Source organism: Triticum dicoccoides, chromosome 7A (genome assembly GCF_002162155.2).
Source record: "Triticum dicoccoides isolate Atlit2015 ecotype Zavitan chromosome 7A, WEW_v2.0, whole genome shotgun sequence".
NCBI classification, from domain to species: Eukaryota; Viridiplantae; Streptophyta; class Magnoliopsida; order Poales; family Poaceae; genus Triticum; species Triticum dicoccoides.
The window spans coordinates 639,846,466-639,862,434 of NC_041392.1; the positions used below are offsets into that span (position 1 = coordinate 639,846,466).

The window sequence follows — 15,969 nt, forward strand, 5'->3', positions numbered from 1 at the left end:
GACGGGTAGCTATTGCTTACAAGAACGGATGCAGAAATGGGACACGTGAAGGTGAAGCAAGAGACTCATACCCATGGTCATCTAATTGATCTATTCGGCTTCGGTACTGAAATGAAAAGACCACCCAAGAGCTTTTTCTAGAATTGCACAGTAGCATTCTTCCTTTACTATAGGTCAAATTTACATGCTTGTTTATTATCATTTTGTTTGTAGCTGACATTGTTATAGGATTTATCTTTGTATTTGTCATGTCTCCCCTTCACGTTGTTTGCTTGATCACTCTAGCATCGTTGGTGAGCGTGTGGAGGTGTTTCTCCGGCGAATTTGTCCTTGGTAGATTTGCATAATCCGACCGTAGTCCACTTCCTTCGTGTGTCTTCAGGTTGGATACTTCCGATCTATGCTACTCTTAAACGACTGCAATTGATGTTCTGGTGCGCTGGTCCTATGTAGTTTTAACACAACGACTTCTCGTTTGTCTACTACAATAAATTTTTCCGGCTCAGGCGAGGGAGGGGCGATGACGGCGGCGCGCCATCGGCTCACTTCAGTGCTTGTAGTCGTCATTAGGTGTCTATGGATCTGGATGTAATCGATCCTGTGAAATCGACCACGTATACTAGGCCCTCGACGTGTTCAAGATGAAATCCTCCGAAGATTTAGCGTACACCTCAAGGCATATTCAAATAGTTGGCATGTTATATCTAGATGTAACCGACCCTGTGTAACCCTAGGTACCCTCGGGCAGAATATAAGCCAAGGGTTTTGTTGGTAGAAGCAAGTTAGATTCATGCATACGATCTTGAGGTAGGTCATCGTGTACTTTGTGCTCCATCCACAATTAATACAATACAAGCAGGGAGACCAGCTCAAGACCCCCTAGCCGAGATCTGCTGGATTTAGCTCCCACACCCCCTAGATGGGGAAAGGTTCTCCCCTTTGGCCCTTGGCCCCCATGGTGCCTGGAGGGGCGAGTGCCCCTCACCCCTCCGAGATGGGATATCTCGCTGATTTCTTCTCTGCTTCACGTGTGTTTTTTAGTCTTTCACCGTTTCTTTTATAGACGGAGATTCGTAACTCTGACCGGGCTAAAATTTTGAGGGGATTTTTCTTGCGGCGAAAGAAGAGCTCCAAGCGACCTAAGGGCTGCCCAGCCTGGCTTGTGGGGGCACCATCCTGCATTGATTCTTTTCTACAAAAATTATATATATTCCATAAAAAAATCACCGTAATTTCCTGCGGCATTTTGATCTTCCTAGATTTTGATTTTCCATGAAACAAAAACTATGCAGAAAATAGGAACTCACACTGGGCACTATATTAATAAGTTAGTCCATAAAAGTGCACCAGAACCATATATAATTGATGTAAATATAGCATATGAACACTTCATAAATATAAATACGTTGAAGACGTATCAGTCTTCGGCGGATCTGTCCTTGGTGGATTTGCACGGATCTGGATGTAATCCGCTTTCTTCGTGTGTCCTCTGGTTGGGTACTTCTGGTCTAAGCTACTCTTCAACAGCAGCAGTTGTTGTTCTGGTGCTTCTTTTTGAAACTATGATGATTTTTATAGCAAATTCGGAAACTGTACGACCTAATGCATAAAAATCAAAACTATGACCCCGCCGGCCTTCTGTTGGCCGAAGAGGGATTTTTCGGCCTACCGTTGGCCGAAGTGGGCTCTTCAGCCTCCCATTTGCCAAAGAGTGCCCAACTGGGTCGAAGAGCACTTTTCGGCTTCCCGTTGGCCGAAAAGTCTCAGGGGCACAAAAAGTAATTAAGATGGCCTCAAATGAAAAAGTTATCAACATGAAAAATCTTTGTCTCGTCGAAACGGTTGATTTTGATATAAAAATCGTCTTAATCCGACATCGTATGCAACCTGTGGAGCCAAAACAAGTTCAGGGGCAGAAGCCGCAGAGTTACTTCGGACAGACCGAATGGATGTCAGAAAATTTGTCACGGGACACCCGGTGCACTCGGTGAGACCGTGTGGAATCCAGAAGAGTACACAAGTTTGATCACGTTCACTCTGTGAGACCGAAACAAACCACTCGGAGGCTCCGAATGGCTCGAAACAAACTTGTTAGGTCGATGAGGAAAAGCCCAAATAAGTATTTTGGTCATTCTGTAGGATTCCAGATTATGGTAGGACACTGGGACATGGAGTATATGCTCCCGAGCTCAAATGCTCCCTCATAAATAGTAAAATCACAAAAATAGTAAAAAAATTCAATAAATTCTGATTTTTTTTCACGGTAAACTTTGACAAATCTTTAGCATGCTTGCAAAATTTCAGCACGAAATAACATTCGTGGAAGTCGTGGCAAAAAAACGATGTTCCAAAATGCTAGTTTTGAACACATTTTGGAGTGACGATTTTGTTTTTTTTGTCACGCGTTCCACGAATGTCATTTCGTGCTGAAAATTTTGCAAGCGTACAAAACATTTGTCAAAGTTTATCACAAAAACATTACAGATTTTTTTGAATTTTTATCTATTTTTTCGATTTTACTGTTCATGCGGATTTGAGCTCGGAAGCATAATAGTACTTTCGAGGACCTACATCATTTGGGGATAGAAAGGATGGAGAGAGGGGCATGGGGTCGCTGCTGTTGTTTATCAGTGGTGACCATGGAGTTAACTGGCTCTCATGGTCTGCAGATAAGAACCGAATCAGTAATGTCATTTCGTCATGTATAAAAGGGGAATCTTGTACACCTGTAAATATTTCCTCAACATGAAGGATGCCACGATCTCACAAGCCTTTCTCAGTCAAAATACCTAGATGTGTAAACTAAAGAAGACAAAACCTAATACACGTCAGTTCAAACTGTAAAAAAAAACAATGACATTTTCTTATGCAATCAATCCAACTTGCAAACCTCAGATTTTTCTTTTACTTTTTTGTGGTTGTATATCTTGGTTTGTCGTACATATGTACCCCCTCCGTCCCATAAGAGGATTGTTTTGTCAATTTTGATTGAATTCAAATTGGACTACAAGTCTGAGCACGGACATGAGAACTCAAAATTGTACTAAAAGGGAATGCTTATTGATTGCTTACTGCTTAGGTACGTGCAGAATTGCAATCCGACAAAAACACATCTTTCCCAACAAGAAGAGTATTTTTTTTGCCGATTTCAGCAGATTTGTAACACCGAATCTCGCTTTCAGTTCATCGTACAGAACAGGCAAGCAAGCAAGAAATTGCACTGCAGTACTGCATGATCGAAAAGAAGGATACAGAAACACTAGTTTAGATATTTCCAACTGGTTGAGCTAGATCCCTAAGCCATGTGAAGCTGCGTCTTGATCGCGAAGGTTTTCTTGACCATGGAGCTGGTGCACCTCCTGATTGGCTGCATCATCTTGGGCGCCTGCACCAACTGCGTCCTGCGCCGCCGTTTGGCGTCCTCTGCTTCTTGGTAAGCTTGGTGGAACTTGCGTTTCGCAGCTTCCATCTTCTCCTCGGAGCAGAGCCCAGCACGGTCACCGGCGGGGGACGCCTTCTTGCTGATTCCCACGGTCTGCTGATCGATGGTGACCTCCTTGTTCTGCGGCACGTTGATGTTGTCAAGCTTGTGCAGAGCGTCTCTGACCTTGGCGAGTTCGTCCTTCATCGACGCCCTCCACCCGCTCACGAGGCCTCTGGCCAGGACGCGGACGCGCTCCGACTCGTGCCTGCGCAGCGCGCAGACGGACTTGCCGAGGTCCGTGGAGGCCAACACGCTTGGCATCACCGGAACCAGCCGCAGCGTCTCAAGGGACTCCGCCATGTGGTCGTCGAGAATCTTGCAGAGGCGCTCCGCCTGATCGTCGTCGGCGGCGTCGCAGAGCTGCTCCACGATGTTGACCCTGGCGCGCCGGAGCTCGTCGCGTGAGTGGTCAGGGTCGGAGGGCTTGATGGCGGCGTCCACAGAGTCGAAGGCGCGGAAGAAACGCTTCCATCGGCGGAGCGGGCTGCTCTGCGTGGGCGCGGCCATGGCGTGGCGGCGGACGCGAGCTCTGTCCTCTGTGTGACCTAGCGCTAGCGGTGGTGCTCTTGTCTCGCGTGGTAGGGAGAAGGTTGGGCGATCAAGGAAAGCGATGAATTCTGCTGTGGATGTAGTACGCTTATATAAATTCTGATGATGATGTGCAAGTCGAGCTCCACTCCAATTCGGATCGAGGAAGCGCGTCCGGAATCCGAGTTCAACATGGACACACCGGCAGACGCGTGAATCCGTCTGGCCAGGGCGAGGATGTGTTACGCGAGCGCCACGAAAACTTACCATCCACCGTCCGCCGCGACCTGCTCAAATGCAAATCCTCCACCTGATTCTTCTCTCCAGACATAAGGTCAGCTCAAACGTGGCAACCCATTTCTTCAGCTGCGTCCGTTTGGCTCCGCGCGAATAAAAATGCAGCTAAACGCGAAGACGTAAAGGAACGCGTATCATTTTTTTTTCGATGTGACCCATTTTCAGCCTAAATTTGAGCTGGGTTTACTTCGGCGCGGATACCTGCAACGCCCTCCCTTATCCTTCCATGACCCCGTTCATCGGCGGGGCGTCCACCCCATCCCCCTCCCTCTTCCCCAAAACCCTCCTGCCCTTGCGCCATAGATGACACGCCCAATCCCTTCGCCGCCTCCACCCCAGACGTCACGACCAACAGCGTGGCCGCTGATGCCATGCGCCCAAAGAAGAAGCTGAAGAAGGAGCTCACGCCGGAGTAGAGGCCCGCCGAAATGGTGAAGAGGGCTTGTGGCGGCAGACCAAAAAGATGTCGCCACCGCCCGCGCTGCAGTCGAGGCCGTGCGGGGCTAGGACACCGATGCGGAGACTGATCTCATCATCCACAGTGTGCCCTTCTCATGCTAGGGATTCGTGGCGAGCCCATTCCTGGCATACACATCAGCAAACAAGATCGGAGTATGAGGCCATGGGGTGCGACATGCGAGGTCGTGGATGAGGCAGCACTCAAGGAGCGGAAGGTTGAATGGGGAAGTAGGGAACAATCGCCGCGAGCAAGTCGGGGAGGAAAGCAACGATGGTGGCTTGCTTGAGAGAACGGAGTGCACTAGCAATGAGTGGGGAGGACGAGGAGCAACAACAAGGACGTATGTGGGGGATGGAGGAGAGAGGATTTAGGCTGAAGATTTTTCTCGGTTAACTTATTTTTTTCCCATTTGGAGGAGATTCTTCTCATTTTTTTGAGGGGCAAAATTTTTTAGGAGAAGGTCTAGAAAGGGTTTAGAATTTTAGAGAAGGGCTAGAGATGCTCTAACGGCCAGTTCCTAAACTTACATGCAGCACTTCTTGGTCAGTAAAGATTAGAAACCACTTGGATGATAAACCATACAAGAATAAGAGACAGATGATAATAAGAACAAGGGTTTAATATTCCACATGCCTGTATCTGTGTTCTTTACTCTTTCTTCTTTCAAACTACTAGTTACCACCAGGTGGAAGCAGAAAAATAAAACCACCTAGTTATCGACATTTCCCTTTTTTCCTTTGAACAAATGTATGTCCCACGCTTGTGATAAAAATAAGAGAAAAGTTCACATTACAACCCACACGGTTAAATATTCAACCCTTAACTCTTAAACCGGTCATCCCACGCCTCAAACTAACCATCCGGTTCAGGAATCAACCCTCCACCCGGTTTTGACTCAGGTAAGCAGTTATGACCATGTTGACTACTGAGTTGGCACCGCCACGTCAGATTTTGATCTCCTCCTTACACGTGGGACCCGCCCAAGAAAAAACAAAAATAAAAAACTACATCTCTCTTTCGATGCCTTGACTCCTTCGTTCTTGTGTGACCCGACTACCGGCTTGTAGTGGACGAACAGGGACTTGTCGCCGCCAGCAGCACGTCACCCGAGCTGCACGCTCCAGCTCTGGTCGATTCCCCCACCCACAACCACGAATTCCCGTAGCCCTCTAACATCGACTGTCGTCGTCGCGTACAAGCTCTCGCTCCGGCCGCTCCTCACTCCACGCTCTTCTTCCCCTTCTATTCCGCGCATGCATCTAGCCATGGCGGTGTGCTCTGGTCGGGCCTCGTCGGCCTGCACAATGTGGAATGCTTGCCATCGAGGGAGGCTGGGGCCAGGGCAGAGCAGCCCCCCCAAGCTCCCCAAAGGAGGCCCAGATCTCGCATTGGAGGCGCGGTGTCAGAGGAGATGGCTTCCCGTGTCATCGTGGACGGCCGTCAAGTGTGCATGCAACCACATTGTCGTGTGCGTGCAGTCCGCGCCGCTGCATCGTGTCAAGGCCCTGCATGGTGTAGTCCGATTCACTGCCTCCGCCGTTCATTGCGGCGCTCATGGGCATCCTCGGCCTCCCCGGCACACAGTAGGTGGGTGGCCATAGATCCGAGCCATCGAAGCCAGCGAGGAGGTACATCCTCTTGAAGGATTCCGACGGGGTGGATCAATGCTACGAGGAGAGCGTAAGTGGGGATGGCATGCGGCAAGGAGTGTGCATTTTACCCACATGTAGGGGGTGTCAAATGGTGACATGGAAGTGCCTAGTCAGCAGCTAACATGGTCAAAACCACTCAATGAGTCAAAACCGGGCAAAGGGTTTATTTTTGAACTGGATGGTTAGTTTGGGGTGTGGAATAACCAGTTTTGAAGTTGAGGGTTGAATATTAAACCGAATTAATACTACCCTTGCCAACGATTAGAATTAAAACTTGAGACTTGTGAGCTAATCCAGAAGCTCGTGGATCGGCCGGACCTATTCACAAACGAGTTGAGCGGAGTCTGAATCGAAACTTGCTAATATACCGAGTTTAACGAGCCGAGCTAATGAGTTACTCGCTTAACTCATTGGGCTAGTTAATCAGAAGGGGCAAAAAATAAGTAGTATATTGTTGTTGAGTGTTGTTTTCTATGTTGTGAACCATGTGCCTGTTTGTTGTAAGTTATTTATTTGTTTAGTAAAATGGCGAAGTATCAAGTGAAAACGTTCGTTCACTGAAAACTGAAAACTCTCTTCGTGCGCCACTGGATCGAGGACCTACGGTATAGAAAAAAGGTGAAAACTAACCACGTACTTAATCCCAGTTTTGCAGCTAACCCCCTGCTAACAATAGTTATCCACAGGAGAGGGCGTACTCGTTATCCCCTTCTTAGTTCTCCATCCTCGCGAGGGCGACCAGGGAGCGCCGGTGACTGACTGCGGCGGCTATTCGGCGGCGACTGACTGCGGCGGCTATTCAACGGCGACTGACTGCGCGGAGGCCGCGGTGGAGCCCGATGCGATCTCCATGGTGGCCCCACGCAAGGGCGACCTAGTGCTGCTCCCACGCGAGGAGACCTAGAGGCCGCGTCCTCCGCATCGCTGCCCTTCTTCTGCACACGCGTTGGAGGCGGCAGCGGCAGCGGCGCTGGCCCGTCGACCCGACGACCTGGTGCTGCTCCCAGCGAGGGATGTTTAGAGAAATTGTGGATGTTTTGCTGTATAGGGAAATGGCTGATGTCGATGTTCAGAGAAATTATAGATGTTTTGCTGTACAGAGAAATGGTCGATGTTTTCCTGCAACTGATTAAACGCCATGAATGAATGTGGATGTTCAGACACATGACACATCCTTTTTGTTTTGCTGCACCTTTTTGTATATGAATGTACAGAAAGATCCTGAATGAATGTGGATGTACAACAGATCTTTGTTCTTTTGCTATTGTTGTACATACTGAAATTGCAGATTTTCAGAACGATTGTGAATTGGTTACAGTTAGCTTTCCCATTGCTCTGGAGGTGCTGTACGACAGCTAGTTGAGCAACTTTCTTTCAGTAACATGGATTCTACTGTACTTCCCTAGTTCCCTGCGATGCATGGGCGTAGAGCACTGGCTCATGGCCGCGGCCGACGGAGGGCAGGGGAACACGACCGAGACCGGCGGAGGGCGGGGGCTCATGGGGATGGCCGGAGGACGGCAGGGAATCACAGCCGGCTGAGTGCTAGCGCTGCTGGACGGGGCGGCCGTCGGAGAGCTAGGGCATATGGCGATCGGCGCACGACTAGACTCATGGAGGTTGTACAGAGCACGATTCGTTTTCCCTTTTTTGGGGGTGAATTGTTACCAAGAAAGGACCTAAATGCAGGGGGTTAGCTGCAAAACTGGGATTAAGTGCGTGGTTAGTTTTCACCTTTTTTCTGTACCGTAGGTCCTCGATCCAGTGGCGCACGAAGAGAGTTTTCAGTTTTCAGTGAACAAACGTTTTCACTTGATACTTCCCCAAAATATGCTGTCATAAATATATTTGTGTAGTTTGTTGTATACATAATATATATAGTACTTTGTTGTTAAAGTTTGTCATGAGATAAACAAGCTAACTCATGAAGTGCACAAGTTGAGCCATGTTTGAATATGAACCCGCTATCCTAATTAATGAGCCGAGCCAAATTAATACGTTATCTTAACAAGCTCCAAAGAGTCGAGCTAAATCGGCTCGTCTCGACTTGAATTCCGGCCCTACATGCCAAGTCTTCTTATGAAGTTGCCCCAAAAAATGTATTAATCTTTTAGCCTCCATGACTGTTTGTTAACCATGGGAAGATCTAATGTACCAAAGCAAAAGCTAAACACATAGATCTTACTGACAAATGTCGGTTTGGCGAAAGTTTAACGAAACTCGTCTTAACATTTGAGAGATAAACGTCGTTCAGGTTTGCCAAGGAGTTGTCGTAGAGTATTGAACGACAATTGAAAAACCACTGACTGCCTCGTATCCACCGGCGGTTGGAGACCAGCTATCCGACAGAGGACATAACCCGTTAGATACAATCGCGGCCAGTTCACCTGGGCATTATGCCAGCGATGGTCAGGAAGTTGGCCCGTGGATGAGACTACGCTCCACCAGCAGTTGTTCACTGCATTACTTCTCTTTGTTTTTTCCTTTTAATTTTTATGTTGTGTTTCTTTTTTTATTGTTTTGTTAACTAGATGAACACTTCATAAATTTGCAAATATGCTGTAAAGATTTCGTGATTCTTTCTTTAAATGTGAAAAATCACATTTTTAATAAATATCCAAATAATTGTAAAAAAAACATGAACATTTTAAATCCTCCAACACTTAATAAATGTTACTAATTTACAAACAATGATAAAAAAATAACTTCTAAAAATATCATGAGCGTTTTTTTAAATGGCCATAGCATAAGTCAGGGGTGGACCGAAAGAGAACGAGGGAGCAAGGCCCCCTCAAACTCCACAAACACATTAAAATTTTGATCATTTTTGGACTCCCTAAAGAAGTGTCTAGAGTAAGCCTCTAAAGAAAAAAAGAGATGTAAGCACTATGGCTAAAAGAAAAAAAAACGAAATGTAAGCACTAAGCTTTCCCAACAAAAATTAAAAAAAAAACTAGCACTAAACACACATTTCTTTTTATGAAAGGAAGTCAACTGTATGAGTTTAAGAGACGAAAAAAAGGCAGCAGTACGTCCAACTAGAGTGGATTAGGATTCAAACTAGGATTAGAGCTGGAATGGGCAGGGAAGGTGCCTCCTAGCCCTAGTTCACCAAGCAAATTTGCTAAGCAAGAAGAGCACTAGATAATTTAACAGTGTCCAGAGACATGTTAACCAGAAACATGTAAAGATACCCTAAACAGTTCAACAATGTCCACGTACGACTCACTCTAGACTGTTGACCGGCTCTTGGCCCATTCCTCAGACACAACTTTTCGACAAACTTCATTCAAGCGCTGCAATAAGTCTACTAGATGGAGAGCAGAGTCGACCAAGTCACCTTCACTGAGATCAACCCGAATTCAGTCTTCATCTCTCGAGTATCAAGCCCATGCGTGCCCGCCTTGAAGGAGCAGCAGTGCTCCGCTGAACCGGATGGCTCCGAGGCAACCTCGAACTTCAAATCCAAAGTGGAACCATCCACCACAGCGACCACAGACCTCGTTAAATGACGCGACTCGCCAATTGTACCATTGAAGAGCCGAATCTCTTCGTCATAACCACCGATAAAACAACGGAAGCACAGATCAAAACTGCTCCGCACTTCTGACACGTCAACTTCTACATTCGCCATGACTGCATGATCAATACGTGATACAGTTAAATCAACTGTGCCACAGTCGCCATTGATGTGGTATTTGAGTGCACAGTCCCATGGGCTCCACAGGTCGTCTAGGTCTGATACACCATCGATCAGCTGGCAGTCATGCCTTTCTTCCTTGCCTACCTTGATCCTCATGTCAAATTCCACTAGAGCAGTGGAAAGCATATTTATCCCTCGCTTAGGGCCAGCCATGGCGATCAGAGAACCCTACAAAATTGTTACTGCTTAGTAGCTCTTCATATGGAAGTAAGAAACACCTAAAGCTTTATACTACTCCCTCTGTCCCATAATATAAGAACGTTTTTGGCACTAGTGTAGTGTCAAAAACGTTCTTATATCATGGAACGGAGGGGGAGTACCTCTGTTTCTAAATGTAAGACGTCTTAGCAATTCAAATTGAACTACCAAAGCACATCTTACATTTAGGAACAGAGGGTGTACTTCTCTAAGCTGTTTTACTTGGAACAGCATTAATTTTGTGATAGTTTACAATTGCTGACCAACATCTCTGCCACATATCAAACTGACAGCTTACATACTGCACAACAGTGTTTGGATCCCAATTTTTACATAAGCATGTAGAAATGAGAAGAGAAAACAAAATGACTTATAGTGATGCAATGATTCATGCTGGTGTGTTAAGTAGCAACCAAGAGCGCGAACTATTCTATTTGATTTTGTTTGGAATGCATGATATACTCACTCAGTTCCACAATTTATAAGTTTCCACAATAAAAACTTGGTGCAATGGTGGCCTATACAATCCAAACTACCATTCTGCTGCGTGTGTACAGATAACTCACAAGACTTGAGTGCTTGTTGTTCCATGCAGCCTACCCTGTACAAACTTGCTGGGCGATTGCAGCCATGGAAAGGGAAGCTCATGACCAAGCTGGGACGGTGCTTGCTTGTAAATTCTGTCCTCATAGCAACTCTCACGTACATCCTTACCTCCTTTGATCTGAGTGCTTGGTTCATTAAGAGGATTGACAAGCTGAGGTGGGGCTTTTTGTGGGCTGGCGAAGAGGTTGCCCATGGAGGGAAATGCATGGTGTCCTGGAAAAAAGTGTGTGCTCTGGAGTTGACTGGGGGCCTCGGTATCAAGGACTTAAACTGTTTTGGTAGAGCTCTTCGCTTGCGTTGGCTGTGGATGGAGTGGGACTATGTTCAGAGACCATGGAAGGGGACTCCGGTGCCTTGTGACAACTCTGATAGGGCACTTTTCCAGGCTTGCACAAAGATCACCATCGGGGATGGGTGCTCGCCAAGTTTTGGAAGGATAGATGGCTGGATGGCGAGTCCCCGGCTATGGTAGCTCCTTTGATGTTCAGATTGGCCTTAAAGAAAAATAGCTTGGTTAAAGACACCTTGCACAATGGTTGCTGGACGAGAGGATTAATGCGCATGAACTCTCACGAGGAAATCCACCAATTCTTGGGACTTTGGGAGAAGGTCCAAAATGTGCAACTATCAACCTCCAGAGATAGCATTGCCTGGCATCTGTCAGCTGATGGTTCGTACTCGGCCAAATCTGCGTACCATGCACAGTTCCTTGGGCGCTTGCACCAACCAGAGCTGGCCAGTGTTTGGAAGGTGAAAACAGATAGGAAAATAAGGTTCTTCCTTTGGCTTCTGCTTCAGAACAGAAACTGGACTGCGGACAGATTGCTATTGCGCGGATGGCCACATGATCCAAAGTGTAAACTATGTGACTTGGTGATTGAAACGGCGGCACATCTCTCTTTTCAGTGCCCTTATGTGAGGCAGGTGTGGCTTTCGCTGAGCGCTACTCATATTGACCTCACAGCTACAGCGTTGGCTGCCTCCTCAGTGAACTCCTGGTGGGGCGCTTTGCTCCAGCTCAAGCCCAACAAAACAAGGAACAACTCGCTCTCCATGGCATCTTTCGCTCTTTGGAACATCTGGCTGGAAAGGAACAGAAGAATCTTCGATGGAAAGTGCACTTCGGCAGCTGATGTTGGCAGGCTTGCTAGTGATGACTTTCGCCTCTTAGTTGAGGCATGTGGGGGTTAGGCTTAGGTGTTGGGCGACAGGGTTGTTCATGGCCCTCTTGCCTGTTTTGGTTACTCCTTCTCTGTAAGCTGATCTTCAGCTGATGTACAGTTGTTCCCTCCTCTTAATGCAATGGCAGAGCTCCTGCTGGTTCGGTTCAAAAAAAAGCCCCCCCCCTTTATTCCATACCGTATAAATCATTCCCTCGGATGGTTTCGCCCACACTGCAACATCCACCTAATGTGAGAACTCCCCCAGTGGGTACTTTAAACCATATTGAATGCTTCAAGGGGCCAAATACCTTGTTTTATACTTGTGGGAGTTAAGTAGACTTATTGCTTGAAATAATCACATGTAAGTATCAAAGTATGGATTTGCACCTGCTTCACGATGATGGGATCATCCCTGCTTATATTGACAACATAATTAAGCAATGTATCCATATAATCCCGCACTGCTATGTATCTATACAACTCTACTGGGCCAGGATCCACAGTAAGTTTAGTCAACTTTAATGACAAAATTTGTAACACGCGATTAGGTATATGCCGAATGCATTTTCCGTTGCGGATGTCACAATCTGTGGGTTCTGGTAGCCGAGCTTCACAAAAAAAGTAAAAGAAATAAGTTAAATTGTAATCGAAAACAATACATGAAACAACAGTCGTCATACAAAAATTAAGCGTGTCACTAGAAGATTCCATGGCCCTATTGGAAGTTTTCATTTTCTTCCAAGTGGACTATCGATGTTCCTTTTAGTAGGAATTTTAATCCCTCAAAGGTTTTTGTTCTAGAAACCCAAAGAAAAAGCGGCTAGCGTCTCATTACATCAATAAATAAAGGTCCATTTTACTCTCCCAGATTTTATTTCATAACCCCCTAAACTATTTATTGGTTAAGTATACCCCAATAATTACTAAAACACATCATTTTAACCCTTGTTGAAAAATATTCTTTTGTTTCACCTTCTAGAATCCCCCTTGCAAGTAGAATTTCTTATTCTCGCGGTAGATAACATCATACCCTATATAATAATAATAATAATAATAAATCATAATTTTCCATCTTGCATAGTTGGGAGCAACTAAACCTATTTCACCACTCATGGTACAAAATATGTGCTAAAAATGAATGTTTATGAATATATTTCCAAAACACAGGACATGGTGACAACAAAAAGGATAAAAATCATTATGCACTGAACTGAACTCATTCTATTGGAAAGGAAACTTGCTCATGCACAGAAAATTAGCCACAAGATTTCAACATAGAACACATCAGTTGACCTTATTGCTTGAAAAAGGTGCCCGTAACAAAATGAAATAGGTAAAGATATATTGATCACTTACTCTCGTTACGGTTTGCAACATTATATTCCCTTTTCCATGAATGATTGGCTCTGTATATCGAACGATCACGGTGTGTGCTTTTTGGAAACATTCCAATGGGGAGTACATCTACATCATCTTCTTGGCCATCGCTTGCTACCGATGCCCTCTTTGTATCCTTGTTGGTTGAACTCCTTCCGTTTTCCTCACAACCAGAGATGTCCACAGTTTTGGCAAATGCGTCATGTGTGCCGGCTATAGGATATGTAACCTCCAAGGTTGTGCCACTCGTCTCTGCGGTTTCCATGCCTTGGCTGATGGCAGAGCGATCCTTGGTAGAAGAGATGAGCGATCGCGCGTCTGGTTTAGCTGAATCATCGCCTTTGAATCCGCTGGTGCTCGCCATGCCCCGAGATCCATGAGGAAATAATCTATCGCCAAAGAGCATAAGAAGGCAATCTGGTCAGGATCCAGATCCAAAACTGTGGCAACTAACTATAAACGGCGCGCATCAGATCAAGAAAATTAAACATACCCATAAATTCGAGGGGCAGCTAGACTGGGAGCCTCCATGAGTGGCAAAGCTCGTCGTGCAAGCGCTGGTGGCGACCAGGAATGGCGAGGAGGAGCAGAGGCCATGAACGAGAGGAGAGGTCGCGAGGTGGAGGAGAGGCGGCGCATTGGGTCGGGAGAGGAAGAATCGAGTGGAGGGTTTGCATCCAGGCGGCGGCGGCGGCGGCGGACAGGCAGGGGCGTACGTGGAGCGCGACGATGCCGCAGGCCCCACGGATCGGTGGCGAGGGTCGAGGTCCGGACGACGCGGGGGCCGTTGCTCCAGTTGAAAAACTGGCATCTCCCTCGACGGTGGATGCCACGCCAACGCCATCGATCGAGGCCGTCGACCCTGATCTCACCCGCGACGCGTTCCGGCGCGCCAGGAACTGCTCTGCGACGCCACGGACCGGAAAGAAAATCCTATGAGACCGGGTCTTTTTTTCCTATATGAAAAAATCCTATGATTCTCTCCCCATTCTCGCCGCACCTCTGCCGCCGCCGCCGCGCGCTGAGATGCCAATCCTCTGCCCGATTTTTTATCTCCTCCGGCGACCTGGCGTCGCCACCTCTTATGACCGAATGCGCCGCCTCTCCTCTGCCTCGCGACCTCTCCTCTCTTTCATGGCCTCTGCTCCGCCTTGCCGGGCGCCACCAGCGCTTGCACGGCGAGGTTTCCCTCTCATGGTGGCTCCCGATCCAGCTGCCCGTCGTGTTTCCCAGTATGTTTTCCTCGTCTGATGCCAAAGCTCAGGCCCTTAGTAAGTTGCTATGTTTTGTATCTGGATTCTGACCTAATTTGGGTGCTCTTTGGTGATAGATTATTTCGTCATGGATCCCGGAGCATGGCCAGCACCGGTGGATTCACAGTTGACGAGTCTCTGTTGAGCCAGGCCAGGGATTGCTCATCTCTTCTGCCAACGATCACTCCGCCATCAGCCAAGGCATGGAAAACGTAGAGACGAGTGGCACAGCCTTGGAGGTTACAGATGTTGTAGCTGGCAAACATGATGCATCTGCAAAACTTGTGGACATCTATGGTTGTGAGGAAATTGGAAGGAGCACAACCAAGGATAGAAAGAGGTCTAACAAAAAAGATTGTGTGATTCCCATGGAAATACTTCCAGAAAGCAGGCACCGTGATGGTTCTGTGTTCAGGGGCACTCATTTGTGGAAAGCGGAGTATCATGTTGCCGACCGTAATGAGAGTAAGTGATCAATCTCTCTTTACATATTTTTCAAGCTATGGGGTGAATTGATATATTCTCTGCTGAAATCTTGTGGTTATTTTCCTTTACTTGGTTTACTCTTACAAGTTAAATTGTGATGCATTAGCACTCAGGGGTTGCATTTTTTAGGTTTTGCAAACAAATCAGAGGAAATTGTCCAGATACCTGCCTGAACTAGTTTGGTTCATCTCTGCGAGTAGAATGGTTTCAGTTCACTCCATAATGATTTTTTATCCTTTATGTTGGCGTCATGCCCTATGCTATGGAAATCAGTTCATAAAAGTTCATTTCTTAGCAGGTATTTTTGTATTATGAGTGTTAAAATAGGTCTAGTTGCTCAACCTATGCAAGTCACGGGAAATTATGTTTTATTTATTATATACGGTAATGATGTTATCTACTATCAGAATAAAAATAACTTACAAGAGGACTTCTAGAAAGCAAAAGAAAAGAATATTTTCATCAAGGGTTGTAATGACTTGTTTTGCGTAATTTTTGGGTAAACTTGGCGAGTACACTGTTTAGGGGGTTATATGAAATTACCCGCTTTTACTTTGCGTTTCCTAGAACAAAAATCTTTGGTAGTAAAATTCCTAGTAGAGAGAACGTCAATAATTTCCACTTAGATGAAAAGGAAAACTTCCAATAGGGCCATGGAATCCTAGGTGGCATGTTTACTTTTTGTATGGCGAGTATTTGTTTCCTGTATTGATTTCCATTGGAATATAACTTCCAACAGTGTTCGCGCCAACAATATCAAAT

General features: G+C 46.4%; 1 protein-coding gene and 1 pseudogene across 1 annotated transcript; one reads left to right on the top strand and one right to left on the bottom strand.

Annotated features, from left to right (window-relative positions):
* Nucleotides 1-9,731: 9,731 nt before the first annotated feature.
* On the bottom strand, nt 9,732-14,107 carry LOC119333759. The gene is made up of 4 exons (XM_037606540.1): nt 13,962-14,107; nt 13,448-13,857; nt 12,479-12,699; nt 9,732-10,292 (listed from the first exon to the last, which is right to left on the bottom strand). The coding sequence occupies exons 1-4, from the start codon at nt 14,105-14,107 to the stop codon at nt 9,732-9,734; spliced, it is 1,338 nt and encodes a 445-aa protein (XP_037462437.1).
* Nucleotides 14,108-14,494: 387 nt separating this feature from the next.
* Nucleotides 14,495-15,969, top strand: part of LOC119333760 — a 2,409-nt pseudogene continuing 934 nt past the window's right edge.

Excerpts from the sequence above, each read along its gene's own strand:
- LOC119333759 (XM_037606540.1), bottom strand. The coding sequence starts at position 14,107 with ATGCGCCGCCTCTCCTCCACCTCGCGACCTCTCCTCTCGTTCATGGCC. Across the intron at positions 12,700-13,447 it reads TGTTGCAAACCGTAACGAGA|CTCGGCTACCAGAACCCACA; the intron begins GTAAGTGATCAA and ends TTTTTTGTGAAG. Across the intron at positions 10,293-12,478 it reads ATCCCATCATCGTGAAGCAG|GGTTCTCTGATCGCCATGGC; the intron begins GTGCAAATCCAT and ends ACAATTTTGTAG.